The 15,363-nt window shown below is 39.2% G+C and overlaps 1 protein-coding gene across 14 annotated transcripts in view; it reads left to right on the top strand.

Annotated features, from left to right (window-relative positions):
- Window positions 1-13,101, top strand: part of BIVM (basic, immunoglobulin-like variable motif containing) — a 50,096-nt gene extending 36,995 nt beyond the window's left edge. For 7 of the 14 annotated variants that reach the window (XM_070048590.1, XM_070048589.1, XM_070048584.1 and 4 more), the window contains 4 exons: window positions 3,673-3,805; window positions 4,918-5,001; window positions 8,189-8,285; window positions 11,425-13,101. In XM_070048590.1, coding sequence (XP_069904691.1) covers window positions 3,673-3,805; window positions 4,918-5,001; window positions 8,189-8,285; window positions 11,425-11,718 — 608 coding nt within the window. In that variant the 3' untranslated portion in view covers window positions 11,719-13,101. Of the gene's footprint in view, window positions 1-3,672; window positions 3,806-4,914; window positions 5,002-8,188; window positions 8,286-11,424 lie in introns of all 14 variants that reach the window. The other 7 variants (XM_070048587.1, XM_070048586.1, XM_051850458.2 and 4 more) reach the window with 1 other exon arrangement.
- The last annotated feature ends 2,262 nt before the right edge of the window (window positions 13,102-15,363 follow it).

The following is a 15,363-nucleotide window of genomic DNA, read 5'->3' as shown; positions in this document are numbered from 1 at the left end:
ATATAAATACCTTTCATATTTACTGAATTTATGATGATTTAAGTCCATCCATTTATATTTGTTCACTATCTTGTTACCTGTCTGTAGTCCAATTCAATTATGAAAATGAAATATTGACTATCTTCTGAGTTTTGGTTCTTGTATTTCTTCATTGAGAGCTGCCCTGAGCTGTCAGTTTTTAAATTATGAGGGGAAGTAAACCAAAAACTGCAGAAAGACTTATTATTTGTCATTATGAAATAAAGATTTTAGTAGAAAAGATTCTGTTGCTGAGTAAGGATGCTCTGGTGATTGTACATGAAATAAAAATCTGTGCAGGTCTAGATGAAATCTAGAGAGTTTAAGCCAGAAATATTACTGTCTTCCTGGGCATGAAAAATTGTGTGTGTGTGAGTGTGTGTGTATAAGAGTGAGAGAGAATGAGAGCGAGAGAGATGGAGAGATGAATGCGGGCTGTATGTCCTTGCTCTCTGCTGCAGTTATTGACCTGCTGTTATTTATGGTCTTCAGCTATTTCAGTGGCCAGAGAATCAATTGTTGAAACTGACTTGCAGGCTTTTATCCACTATTTTTAGGATTTCCAGTTTTAATGGGTGATTTCTTTATGAATATTTTAGTTTCTTCCAGGAGATGCAAGTTAGTGAAACTTCTGTTGATGACTTTAAGTACCAAGTGCTGATAAAAAAAAAGTTGCTTCTTAAAGTAATATTTCTGATATTGGCAATGATTATGGTTATGGGAAATAGAGAAGGAGGAGGAACTTTGTAAGAGGTTTTTGTGGTACTAGTGCCTGTCTCTGTAGAGATGTTACTGCATCACTTGGCTTGGGAAAGTTGCTCCTCTAGTGTGTGTAATTTTTATAGAAAGATTAACGTTTTAGTGAGGGGGAGGCACAGACAGTCAAAGCCAAAATCAACTATTGGGATTGCATCAAATTGAGAAGTTTCTGTACTGCAAAAGAAACAGTCAGGAGAGTGAAGAGACAACCGACAGAATGGGAAAAAATATTTGCAAACTATGCAACAGATAAAGGGTTAATAACCAGAATCTACAAAGAGATCAAGAAACTCCACAAAAACAAAACCAACAACCCACTTAAGAGATGGGCCAAGGACTTCAATAGACATTTTTCAAAAGAGGAAATCCAAATGGCCAACAGGCACATGAAAAAATGTTCAAGGTCACTAGCAATCAGGGAAATGCAAATCAAAACCACAATGAGGTTTCACCTCACCCCGGTTAGAATAGCTCACATACAGAAATCTACCAACATCAGATGCTGGCGAGGATGTGGGGAAAAAGGGACACTAACCCACTGTTGGTGGGAATGCAAACTGGTCAAGCCACTATGGAAATCAGTCTGGAGATTCCTCAGAAACCTGAATATAACCCTACCGTTCGACCCAGCCATCCCACTCCTTGGAATTTACCCAAAGGAGTTTAAATTGATAAACAAAAAAGCGGTCTGCACCCTAATGTTTATTGCAGCACAATTCACAATAGCCAAGACCTGGAACCAACCTAAATGCCCATCAACGGTAGACTGGATAAAGAAATTATGGGATATGTATTCTTTAGAGTACTATACCGCAGTAAGAAACAACGAAATCCAGTCATTTGCAACAAAATGGAGGAATCTGGAACACATCATGCTGAGTGAAGTAAGCCAGTCCCAAAGGGACAAATACCATATGTTCTCCCTGATCGGTGACAACTGACTCAACACCAAAAAGGAAACCTCCTGAAGTGAAATGGACACTATGAGAAAGGGTGACTTGATCAGCATAGCCCTGACTGCTAATGGACAACTTAATACATTATCCCTCATAGTATTTTTTTTTTGTCTGTTCTACTTAATATGACTGGTTTAATTCTGTAATTATCACACAGTTATTCTTAAGTGTTGAAAATTAACTGAAATGTGATCCCTGTTAAACATAAGAGTGGGAATAAGAGAGGGAAGAGATGTATAATTTGGGGCATGCTCGGGCTGACTTGCCCCAATTGGTAGAGTTGGAAACATACCAGGGGATTCCAATTCAATCCCATCAAGGTGGCATGTGCCAATGCCATCTCACTACTCCAAGTGATCAATTTCAGTTCACAATTGATCATAATGAAAGGACTAAGAGTCAAAGGGAGCACATAAACAAGTCTAGTATCTGCTAACACCAACCGATAGAATAAATAAAGGGGAGAGTGATCCAACATGGGAAGTGAGATACTCAGCAGACTCATAGAATGGCGGATGTCCTAAATAGCACTCTGGCCTCAGAATCAGCCCTAAAGGCACTCGGATCTGGCTGAAAAGCCCATGAGAGTATTTCAGGCATGGAAAGCCAAGACACTCTGGCAAAAAAGATCTCTGTGAGTGAGATCCCAGTGGAAAGAACAGGTCTTCAAAGAGGGAGGTGCCTTTCTCTGAAGGGAGGAGAGAACCTCCACTTTGACTATGACCGTGTCTAAACAAGATAAGAGTCGGAGAACTCAAGGGGCTTCCATAGCCTTGGAAACTCATAACTGGTGCATAGGGAGATTACTGATGCCATAAACAGGAGTGTCAATTGGTAAAGTCAACAACAGGAGTCACTGTGCACTTACTCCTCATGTAGGATCTCTGTCCTTAACGTGCTGTACACTGAGGCTTAATGCTATAACGAGTACTCAAACAGTATATTTCACTTTGTGTTTCTATGGGGGTGCAAACGACTGAAATCTTTACTTAATGTACACTAAACTGATCTTCTGTAAAAAAAAAAAAAAAAAAAAAAAAAAAGAAAGAAATTATCAATTCCCAACTTGACTCTCACTGGGATTAAACATGACAATAGGTCTGATCTGATTTCATCATCATTTAAAAAAAATCATCTATTATTTTTCACTTTATGTTTTTGTGTGGGAGCAAACTGTTGAAATACTTACTTAAGGTATACTAAGCTGATCTTCTGTATATTAAGATAATCGAAAATGAATCTTGATGTGAATGGAAGGGGAGAGGGAGTGGGAAAGGGGAGGGTTGTGGGTGGGAGGGACGGTATGGGGGGGGAAGCCATTGTAACACATGAGTCGTACTTTGGAAATTTATATTCATTAAATAAAAGATTAAAAAAAAAAAAGTTTTAGTGAGGAAAGTTTGTTGTTGATCCATATACATATGTCAGTGTTCTTTAAATTAGGATGTATGTACTATATATTAGTTAGAATGTTTGTTTTTATCTAATTTAAAATTTCTTTTTTATATCCTTTATAAGGACACAACAGTACTGTATGGTGTGTGTAGAGTTTTAAGCAGATGTTCTTAAATTGGGCATGCTTATTCAGAAATTTTTAGGGACTGTTGTGTACAACCAGAAATGTTAAGATCATTCCTACATACACTAGGTACTAGATTTTATAGAATAATTAGATTTCATAGGCAACTATGTATATAAGGTTTTCATAAGGAAAGATATATTTAACTTCTTTAGTCTGAGTTTGAATCTCAGTCCAAATGGTGAAACTGAAAATAACCTCATAATTTTTTGTATGTATCTGTAGCTTCTTCTCATTTCCCCCTCACAGTGTTAGTGTGTTCCAGGTAATGTCTTTCCTGTCTTTAGAAAGTCCTTTGTGTGACATTTAAACAGCGCTTCATGGACCCTCAGTGTGCTTTGTTTTGTTTTGTCCTTGCAGCTTCAGGGGCCTTGTCAAAGTTAATGCATGGATTGAAGGATGAATCTCTGGCTTATATCTATCATTGCCAGAATCATTATTTTTGTCCAATTGGCTTTGAAGCAACTCCTGTTAAACCTAGTAAAGCATTCAGGTAAGCATTTATATATTTTATGTGGATTCTTTACCAGGAAGGTGTGTGGTAGAAAGTGTTTTAAGAAATACACTAAGCCTTTAAGAAATGGGAAGACAGTGATATACTTTCCTTATTTAAGGCTACATTTTAAATATTACAGCTTATTCTTTTGCAGAATTGCATTTAGTTCATTGTTCTTTACTCATTACAAGAGCACACAGTTTGAAAAGTCACTTTTATGTTTATTACAGGAGAGTTGCAAATGACTTTACATATATGTCTGTGTCTTCATCCCATGCTACCCATGAGCAGTGTCAGGAAGATTGCTACGACTGAGTAACTTACAAAGCATCTTACTTTAATGTAGTGGGAAACATGGGATTTAATGGGGTTCCCCCTTTGTCCTGGTTGCAAGGAAGCTCAGAACCAACTTTTATTTCTAATGTCTGGAACAATATTATCTTCATAGTTATATTTGTTTCTTCCTAATCCAGAGTTTCTATTTTATTAACTATATATCTTTACATGCAGGTAAACTTGTATCTGTTTGACAGAGACGGTCCCTAAAACACAGAGGGTGGCTGAGTTTTAATACTTTTTTTTTTCTCCTTAGCAAGTTTTCTTCATGATGGGCTGAGCTAATGCTAAGGTAATTACAAGCAAAGGGAGAAGTGTTCTAGTTAAGAATCGGTGAAAACAGAAGCCATGAACATGAGGTACCTCAAACAGTTCATGGAAAAATGGAATTAAAAGAAAGATTTGCTTCAAAACAATTTTTTTAAATTCACATTATAGTTTTTCCATACCATGTGCTTTCCATGATCTCTTTGAACACTCCTTTGAGTAAAGATATTGGCAGCCATGGCCACCTCACCCAGGTGAGATGGTGACTGAGAGGAAGAAGAGACAATGTGACCCACTTTAAAGGAGAGCTGAAGGTTGGGCAGGAAGAACATGGCTTGGTCATTAGAGTAGGATGGGTTTTTTTGGGCCAGAGGCCTTATGGAGATTACTCCATGTACTAAAGATATAAACTGTCATATATCTTCTACTAATATGCAGTTGAAGCAGTCTACTCAAGGGAGTGAGTGACTTACTAAGCTTACTGTGATGTGTGTTATATTTAGCAGGGGTCCTCTCTCATCACAAGAAGTGGAGTACTGGATTTTAATTGGAGAATCAAGTAGAAAACATCCTGCCATTCACTGTAAAAAGTATGTTTAATTCTCCTTTTTTGAAATGTAGATTATAATTGTATAATTAGATGAGTTTTGATAAATGTATACACTGTTTAATCACCACCCCACTCAATGCATGGTACCTTCTTATGATCATATCAAGCACCCTCGTTTTCTATTTCTGTTAATACCCATAGACAAACTCCATTTTGATTTCTATCACCATAGGTTTCCTTTGCTTGTTCTTGAATTCTATCCAAATGCGATTATACAATATTATTTTGTGCTTGCTTATTCATTGAGGTAGCATTTTTATTTCTCCATTGTCCCATGTATATCAGTGGTTTATTCCTATATCAGTGAGTATTGTTCTTTATATGGGTATGCCACAGTTTGTTTTCCTTTTGCTGGTTGATGGATGTTTGGATTGTTTTGAGTAGTGGTTTATTGTGAATGAAGCTGTTAGGAACATTAATGTGCATTTCTTTTTTTAAAAAATATTTATTTGAAAGGCAGAATTACGAAGCAGAGGCTGAGATCGAGAGGTCTTCCATCTGCTGGTTCACTCCCCAAATGGCTACAGAGGATATAGCTGGGCTGATCCGAAACCAGGAGCCTGGAGCTTTTTCCAGGTCTCCCACATGGCTACAGGGGCCCAAGGACTTATACCATTTTCTACTGCTTTCCCAAGCCATAACAGAGAGCTGGATTGGAAGTAGATGAGCCAGGACTCAAACTAGCACCCATATGGGCAGCTTTACCCACTATACCACAGTGCTGGTCCTGTACAATTCTTAAAGAAAATTATATACTTACTTTGTTGTAATATAATTCATATATCATGAATTCCATTTTTTAAAAATGTACACTTCATTGTATTTTAGCATAGTCATAGAGTTGTGTACCAATCAGCACTATCTAATCTAGAACATTTTCATTCCCCCTGAAGAAAACACATACCCATTAGCACTCACTTCCCATTGCTCCAGACTGGCAACCGCTAGTCTACTTTCTGCTTGTATGGATTTGCCTGTTCTCCACATTTCATATAAATGGACTCATGTAATATGTAGCATTTCATGCCTGGCTTCTTTCACTTAATGTAACATTTTCAGGGCTCATCCATCTTGTTTTTTGGCTCAGAATGTCATTCCTTTATATAGACAAATAATTTTCCATTACATGGATATACTATATTTTGTTGTACAGTCCTTTTTAAGTATTAATGTTCTATTTCTTCCTGGTAGATTTATAGGCATGGAATTGCTAGATTTATAGGATAGCTGTGTTTTTAAAAAATGATGAGGGGTCGGTGCTGTGGCATAGTGGGCAAAGCCACCACGTGCAGTGCCAGCATCCCATATGGGTGCCGGTTCGAGCCCCAGCTGCTCCACTTCTGATCCAGCTATCTGCTGTGGCCTGGGAAAGCAGCAGCAGATGGCACAAGTCATTGGGGCCCTGTACCTGTGTCAGAGACTTGGAAGAAGCTCCTGGCTTCTGGCTTCGGATCGGTGCAGCTCCAGCTGTTGTGGCCATTTGGGGAGTGAACCAGTAGAGGGAAGACTTATCTCTCTCTGCCTCTGCCTCTTTGTAACTCTGCCTTTCAAATAAATAATAAATATGAAAAATGATGAAAAATATCTCTAAGGTGGATTTACCCTTCTGATTAAGAAAAGTTCTTAATTTCAATTGTCATGTTTATCCATTTTATTCTTTTGATTAGTAGTATTTTGTGCCTCTTTAAGAAATTTTTGTCTACTCCAAGAGCTCAAAGATAGTGTTTCCTTCTAGAAGCTTTATAGTTGTGTTTTTGATGTTTTGATTTGTGATGTTAATGTTTGGGCATGGTTTTGAGGTAGAGGCCAATTTTGATTTCCAGGCCCCTGGCCCCCGAGGTTTATGCAGCTACATTTGTTTACAGAAATTTTCCTTTCCTTATATAATTTCTCTGGTGCCTCTGCAGAAAACCAATTGACCATATATGAGATCTTCAAAATTCATGCAAAAAGTCTATTGTGAAAAACTATGTATGACTTTTGATTGTTTTTTTGCATCAAAATAAAGTTAGATTTTAATTCACGCTTTCCATGAAATTTTGAAGTACCCATGTCTGTGTTGTCTGGACTCTGTTCTACTGATCTAGTTGTCTGTCCATACACCAATACAACACTAAATTGCTGTATGTTATACCAAGTCTTGAAAGTAGGTGGTGTGAGTCCTGTGAGTTCTTCTTCTTCAGGATTTTTTTGGCCCTTCTAGAAACTCCTTTTTCAGAAAAATTTTAGAATTTGTCAATTTCGGCTAAAATACCTGTTGAGATTCTAATTAGGATAGAATTTAATGTTTAGTTTGGGGAGAGTTAACATCAGAATGATATATAATCTTCCAATCTGTGAACATGAACTGTATTTCTACTTGGAGCTTTAATTTCTTTTAGCATCACTTTTTATTTTTCAATATAGAGTCTTACATATCTTTTATTAAGATTTTTCCTATGTGTGTTGTAATTTTATGTTTTAAATATTTAATTTTTCAGTTATTTTTTCTATATAAATATGTAATTGATATTTCTATATAGACTTTGACTCATACATCATTTTAAAATTAATTAATTAATTTGGAAGTCAGAGAGACAGAAACAGAAACAGAGAAATATAGTCTATCCACTGGTTCATTCCCCAAAAGCGTACAACAGTTGGGGCTGGGCCAGGCTGAAGTCAGAAGCATGGAAATTAATCAGGGTCTCACACATGGATGTCAGCATCCCAAGTACTTGAACCATCACCTGCTGCTTCAAAGGGTATGCATTTATAGGAAGCTGGAATGGAAAGCAAAACCGCGAATCAAACCAGGCACTCCTATATGGGATGTGGGCATCCCAAATAACATCTTATCTGCAGTACCTAACACCTGCCTCCAACTCATATACCTCTACTAAATGTACTTATTAATTTCAGTAGTTGTTTGTAATCCCCTTGTATTTTCTGCACAATCATTTTATCTATTAATGAAGTTGTGTTAGTGTTTAATTACTTTAAGAATTCTTTTAACTGCCATAAAATCAAGAAGTTATTAGATTAGTAGATGGTACAGTGCTGAGGAATGAGAATTATTGCCAATTATTGTTATAATAATATGGTAGCAGTTGGCTCATATGATCAGTTCTACTAGAGTGGTACTTTGGATCTAAAGGAAATTGTGCTTTATCTTCTTAATCGTACAGATGGGCAGATATTGTTACTGATCTAAACACTCAAAATCCAGAATACCTAGATATCCGGCACCTAGAGAGAGGGCTGCAGTACCGAAAAACAAAGAAGGTAAGAACACGATTGTATATGAAGGCATTTTCCAATTAACCAAACTGCAGTATTCAGCACTCTTTAGGTTGTAAATAATAAAAATCTAGTATAGATCATCTTAGAAAAGTGAAAATTTTTATTTTTAAAAGTTTCTATTTGGCCGGTGCCGCGGCTCACTAGGCTAATCCTCCGCCTAGCGGCGCCGGCACACCGGGTTCTAGTCCCGGTCGGGGCGCCGGATTCTGTCCCAGTTGCCCCTCTTCCAGGCCAGCTCTCTGCTGTGGCCAGGGAGTGCAGTGGAGGATGGCCCAAGTGCTTGGGCCCTGCACCCCATGGGAGACCAGGAAAAGCACCTGGCTCCTGGCTCCTGCCATCGGATCAGTGCGGTGCGCCGGCCGCAGCGCGCCTGCCGCAGCGGCCATTGGAGGGTGAACCAACGGCAAAAGGAAGACCTTTCTCTCTGTCTCTCTCACTGTCCACTCTGCCTGTCAAAAAAAAAAAAGTTTCTATTTTATTTATTTGAAAGGCAGATTGACAGAAATTGAGGGAGGGAGGAAGGGAGAGAGAGAGGGAGAGAGGAAGAGAGAGAGAGAGAATCTTTCATTTGATTCGTTCCTCAAATAGCTGTTTCAATGGCTGGGGCTGGGGCTGGGTCAGGTCAAAGCCAGGAGCCTGAAGCTCTATCCAGGTCTCCCAACATGAATGGCAGGGGCCCAACTACTTGGGCCATTTTCCTTCTACCACTTTCCCAGTGCATTATCAGGGAGCTGGATTGGACACAGCAGCCAGGAGAACTGGCACTCTGATATGGGATACTGAGATTGCAAGTGACAGCCTAACCCATTGTGCTGTAACACTGGTCCTATGAAAATTATTTTCACAATTCAAGGGTATCTTTTTTCAAAAATTTGAGACAGAGAAATGAGGGATAAAAGGGGCGGGGGAGAGAGAGAGACAGAAATATGAGAGAATACTTCCACCTGCTTATTCACAAATGTGCACAATGGCTGGGACTGAAGCAGGAACCAGAAACTCAGGCTAGGTCTTCCATTTGGGTAACAGAAATCCAATTACTTGAGCCGTCACTGCTGTCTCCCAGGGTCTGCATTAGTAAGAAGTTGGAGTCAGGAGCCTGAGCCAGGAATTGAACTCAGGCACTCCAGTGTGGGTTGTGCGTATCTTAATTGGTGTCTTAACTGCTAGGTCAAATGCCTGCCTCCAGATGTATGTTTAAAACTCAAGGGAATGGTATTGAGTACTGGAATGACAGCAGCACCCACACAGTTATCAACATCTCTCACTCTTTGGGAGCTCTATGTTCTTAGCTGTCCTTTTGTTTACTTCTTGACAATCTTTTTTTTAAAAAAGATCTATTTACTTTGAAAGTCAGAGTTACACAGAGAGAGGAGAGGCAGAGAGAGGGAAGGGAGGGAGTGAGGGGGAGGGGAAAGGGGAAAGGAAAGGGAAGGAAAGGGAAAGGAAGCGAGAAGTCTTCTGTCCACTGGTTCACTCCCCAATTGGCCGCAATGACTGGAGCTGCGCAGATCCGAAGCGAGGAGCCTGGAGCTTCTCTCAGGTCTCCCACGCAGGTGCAGAGGCCCAAGGGCTTGAGCCATCTTATCATGCTTTCCCAGGCCATAGCAGAGAGCTTGATCGGAAGTAGAGCAGCCAGGTCTCAAATTGGTGCCCATATGGGATGCTGGCACTGCAGGTGGCAGCTTTACCCACTGTGCCACAACATCGGCCCCAGACAATCATCAATTTATGTCTCCCTTTCAGTTTAGATTGAGAATGACTTGCTTCAGGTCCACTTTCATAGTCACGACCCAGCTTGGGTGAAATTAATTGTGGCTGTGAAGCAAAGCCTTGTGTACAAATAAGGCTGTAGGGACTTGCTCTCCAGAGAAAACTAGATATATATTGTAGATTTAGTAGATGTCCCATTGTCATAATCCTATTAAATGTAAGTGAAGAATAGGCAATAGAGAAATGCGTATGACCTTAGTGTTTGAATGAGGCATATGGAAAGATTACAGGGTGTGTTTAGAGTGACTGGGACCCAGCAATCATGGCTTGGCCAGACTGAAGTCAGGAGCCTGGAACTCCATCCAGGTCCTCTACGTGGGTGGTGGTGACCCACGTACTTGAGCCATCACCTGCATATTGGCAGAAATGCTGGCAGGAAGTGGAGTAGCATGGACTCAAACTGGACATCCAGTGTGAGATGCAGGCATCCAGAGCAGCAATTTAATTTCTGTGCCACATGTCTGCCCTTAGAAGGAAGCTGTCCAACCCAGCTTCGATGGGTTGCCTCTACCCATTTTTGGAAGGAGTATACATTCTTATCAGGACATCTCAAATCTCCTCTAGACTGACTAATCACTTCATCAGTCAGCAGAGGCACAAGTATGAACCAAGCTTCCCATCATCTGTAAGATCCATAGATCTGTTTCCCCTGCATCTCCTGGGAAGCCACAGCATGAAACACTGGTTATGGTCCCTCACCTACTATAATTTTTGCTTCTGTGGACTGTTTGCAGGTCCCTGATATAACAGAGAACTGGAAGGGCTTGTGAGTACAGTGTGGACATGGGTGTTCTTGTTCATAATCCAGATGGCCTTGGTATTGGCCTGTTTATGCTCTAGGAATCTCACTTTCATCACTTAGGAAATAAAGTGTTGGACAACAGGAAGGTAAAGGCAAAAAGGACTTTCACTTTACTTCATGTGACTCAATTCAGTTACTCTCATTTCCCTTTTCTTCTTTTCTAGATGAGCATGTGCTAACTTCTAAATAAAAAACAGAAAAAAAAAAAAATGGAGTGGGACCAGTGTTATGGCACAATGGGTTAAGCCGCCACTTGGCAATCTCAGTATCCCATATCAGAGTGCCAATTCTCCTGGCTGCTCTGCTTCCAATCCAGCTTCCTGATAATGCACTGGGAAAGTGGTAGAGTGAGTGGTAGAGGGGCATATATTTGGGGAGGTGTTTTCTTCTTTGGACATTATTATATTTGTAAAGATGGAAAGATGCAAGATAATGTGCTCTTGATGATGTTTGAAAGGAAAAGTAGTTTTTATGCAAGTGAAGACAATCCATAGGATCCTACAAATTGCTATAACTTCCCTTTTTTACTTTATGCAACTTTTTTCTTAGGTCGGGGGGAATTTGCATTGCATCATAGCATTCCAGAGACTTAATTGGCAAAGATTTGGCCTCTGGAGCTTTCCATTTGGAAATTTAAGACAAGAATCACAACCTCCAACACATGCCCAGGGAATTGCTAAATCTGAGAGTGAAGACAATATCTCCAAGAAGCAACATGGGCGTCTGGGCCGATCCTTCAGTGCTAGTTTCCATCAGGACTCTACATGGAAAAAGATGTCAAGTATCCATGAGAGAAGGAACAGTGGCTACCAGGGCTACAGTGATTATGATGGGAATGAATGACTGTGCTGGGTACTGAACAACTGGTGTTGTACATGTAACTGTTATATACAGGACTGTATTAAGACAGTAGATTTTATTGTTTATATTAAATAGAAACAGATCTTGTGGTATAAAACCTAATCTTGTAGTTCTCCAGTAAATAATCTTGTATTTGATTGTGCTGGGCAATTTCAGATACATAAGTAGATAAGCACAGATTATTGTCCTTTTAAAGTTTAATAATATATGAACAATCTGGATATTTCACAAAATCCAACAAAATTATAACTGCTGTGTAAACAAATCAAACAAAATTAACAGCATAAAATTTGCATACTTAAGCATGAAGTGATTTCTTATAACTTGATCCCTAAACATTTGTTAAAGACAGTTTTATTCTTAGGATCAAGGTGTAAGTTGCCATCCACCCATAAAAATTGGGGACTGTCAATTTCTAGTTTTTGCTGATGGTTAAAACTCATTTAAAATTAGTGAGTCTAGTAGTTCATTTGCTTATATCAGTATCTTGCCTGCCTCATTTATTTCCTGATTAATTTTCTCAGGATTTTTGATAGAGGGGCAAAACAAAAAACATTCAAGAAACTGATTTTTTTTTTCCTACTGGTGCAAGTGGATAACTTAGTTCATTGATTCAGATATTCTTGACTTGATATGTTGTTATCAAATACAGACAGAAATTGTAGGTCTTGAAAGACATCTCAAGTCTAAAATTAACTTTTGTTTTAGAGATAGAGTAAAACAAGTAACATCTGTAGTTTTTATATCCAATGTAACCTGTGAAACAAGATCTTTTGATACTTGATTGGTCCTTCAATATGGAGTCATACGTTGAAAACCGCATTGAAGATGCATTAGGAATGCAGAAAGAGGACACTACCCATACTCCAAATCTGAGCTGTTTCTTTTTTCATAGCATATAGATGATTAGCTGTTTGAAATGAGTATTAAATATCTCAAAAGTGTGGCTTTCATATATTTGAGCTCTCTAGCTGCTGTTTTTCTTCTGCTGCCAGCTGTGACTCAAAAATAATTAGAATCTGTTCTTTCCTTTCAGGATCTTGTTTGAGGACTCAAATCAGTAACTTGTTGATTACAAGGTGCTGAACATGTTGGTAACCATATCGCAATACACCTCAAGGAGAGGGTTCAGATTTTTATTTTTAAAATATTTTGTTTTCTCTTGAATTTTATATCCATTTATCCACTCATACATACCTAGCCTACAGAAGGGAATATATATGTGAAATGGTCATTTTTTCTGAAGAGACTATTTTGCTTGCAGTGCAAATGATTGAAAGATATTTGTAGGTTGTCAATTTTGTTACTTCATACTGGAACTTTTAAAACGTTTTCATCTAATAAAGTTTTGTTTTCTACTTTTAATCATGTGAGTTTTTTTCTTTTTTCTTTTTTTATTTAAAGTTTTTATTTAATGAATGCATTTTTCATAGGTACAACTTTAGGAATATAGTGGTTCTCTCCTCCACACCCGCCCTCCCACCCTGACTCCCACCTCCCTTTCCCGTCCCCTTCTTCATTATGGTTCATTTTTAGTTTGATTTTATATCCAGAGGACCAACTTCATGTTAAGCACTCCCCTACATGGGGAGTAAGTGCACAGTGACTTTTGTTGTTCCTTTAACAATTAACACTCATTTATGACGTCAGTGACACTCAAGGCTCTTGACATGGGCTGCCAAGGCTATGGAAGCCTTTTGTAACCAGATTCCATCAGTATTTGGACAAGACCATAAGCAAAGAGGATGTTTTCTCCTCCCTTCAGAGAAAAGTACATCCTTCTTTGATGGCCCCTATGTGAATGTTTTTGCACATTTATTTTAGGTAGGGAGTACCCACATAACTTTGAAGTACATGGTAACTTTTCACTTCTGTCCAACTAGTGTTACAAGAAATCACCTTGAATCTTACTTTTATAATCAATGAAACAATACACAGACTATAATTTTATATTCTTATGTTACTTTATAATAGGAAACAATATTTGATTCTTTTTCTTTTTATTTGAGAGGTACAGTTACAGAGAGAGGGTGAGACAGAGAGAGGTCTTCCCTCCACTAGTTCACTCCCTACATGGCCACAACAGCTCGAGCTGGGCCATTCTGAGGCCATGAGCTTCACCCAGGTCTCCCACATACGTGCCAGTGCCCAAGCACTTGGGCCATCTTCTACTGCTTTCCCAGGCCATAGCAGAGAGCTGGACTGGAAGAGAAGCCAGGACTTGAACTGGTGCTCATATGGGATGCTGGCACTGCAGGCAAAGGCTTAACCTACTACTACACAGTGCTGGCCCCAAATATTTGATTCTTAACAGAATAAGGTGAAGTTATTATATTTTTAAATCAAACATAGTAGAAAGGTGAAAGGTACAACATAAGAAATTAAAGAATAGGATGATACCTAGGAAGACAGGATAAGTTTATTCACACTGCTTATTGATAAATATTTTTATAAAATTCTTGATATATGTGATCACTTAGTAACTTGGCATACAAATCTGGCAGTTATTAGGCACTGAGGTTTAGGTTTAGTGAGATCATTTTTCCAAATACAGTAAGCAAGAGTTACCACATACTTCTCTTTGAAAGTTAGTAATGGGGCTGGTGTTTGGAACAGTGGGTTAAGCTGCTGTTTGCGGTGCCAGTGAGTGCCTGTTTGAGTTCTGGCTGCTCTGCTTTCTATTCAGCTCCCTGCTAATGTGCCTGAGAAGGCAGCAGATGATGGCTTCTGGCACCCATGTGGGAAACCCAGATACAGTTCTTGGCTCCTGGCCCAGCCCGGGCAGTTGCAGCCTTTTTGGGGAGTGACCCAGCAGACAAAAAATCTTTTTCTCTCTCTTTCTTTCTCTCACTGTCACTCTGCCTTTCCAATAGATAAATCTTAAAAAAAAAAAAAAGAAAAAAAAGTAACACTCCAGTAACATTTGATTTCTTGGTATTGTTTCATAGTCTCCACAGGTGAACTTAAAGTTCAAATCTCAGCTCTGCACTTAACTAGCTGTATCACCTAGGGAAAGTTAAGATTAATTTTTCTGTGATTTTTTCTCATTGGTAAAATGGTTTTGAAAAATAAGCTATTACATGTAGTTTAGATGTCTCTTATAGATAGTGCTATTTATGTGCTTACTAATACTCCTTTAGATTTTTTATTCTTTAGATTCTTTATAATGAGCTCTTTAATCAGCTTCTAAAGGAGATAATACCTTTTAAATCAAACATACAGTCCTTAGTTGCTCTTCCTTCAAAAGTATTTCATATTTAAGAAATGTTGCTGTGGTTTTAAAAGGATGTAGAGGCCAGCGCCGTGGCTCAATAGGCTAAGCCTCCACCTGCGGCACCGGCACCCCGGGTTCTAGTCCCGGTCGGGGCACCGGATTCTGTCCAGGTTGCCCCTCTTCCAGGCCAGCTCTCTGCTGTGGCCCAGGAGTGCAGTGGAGGATGGCCCAAGTCCTTGGGCCCTGCACCCACATGGGAGACCAGGAGAAGCACCTGGCTCCTGGCTTCAGATCAGCGCGATGCTCCAGCTGTAGTGCGCCGGCTATTGGAGGGTGAACCAACGGCAAAAGGAAGACCTTTCTTTCTGTCCACTCTGCCTGTCAAAAAAAAAAAAAAAAAAAAAAAAAAGGTA

Source organism: Oryctolagus cuniculus, chromosome 9 (genome assembly GCF_964237555.1).
Source record: "Oryctolagus cuniculus chromosome 9, mOryCun1.1, whole genome shotgun sequence".
Lineage (NCBI taxonomy): Eukaryota > Metazoa > Chordata > Mammalia > Lagomorpha > Leporidae > Oryctolagus > Oryctolagus cuniculus.
The sequence above is the reverse complement of the archived record's forward strand: the minus strand, read 5'-3'. Positions and strand labels throughout refer to the sequence as shown.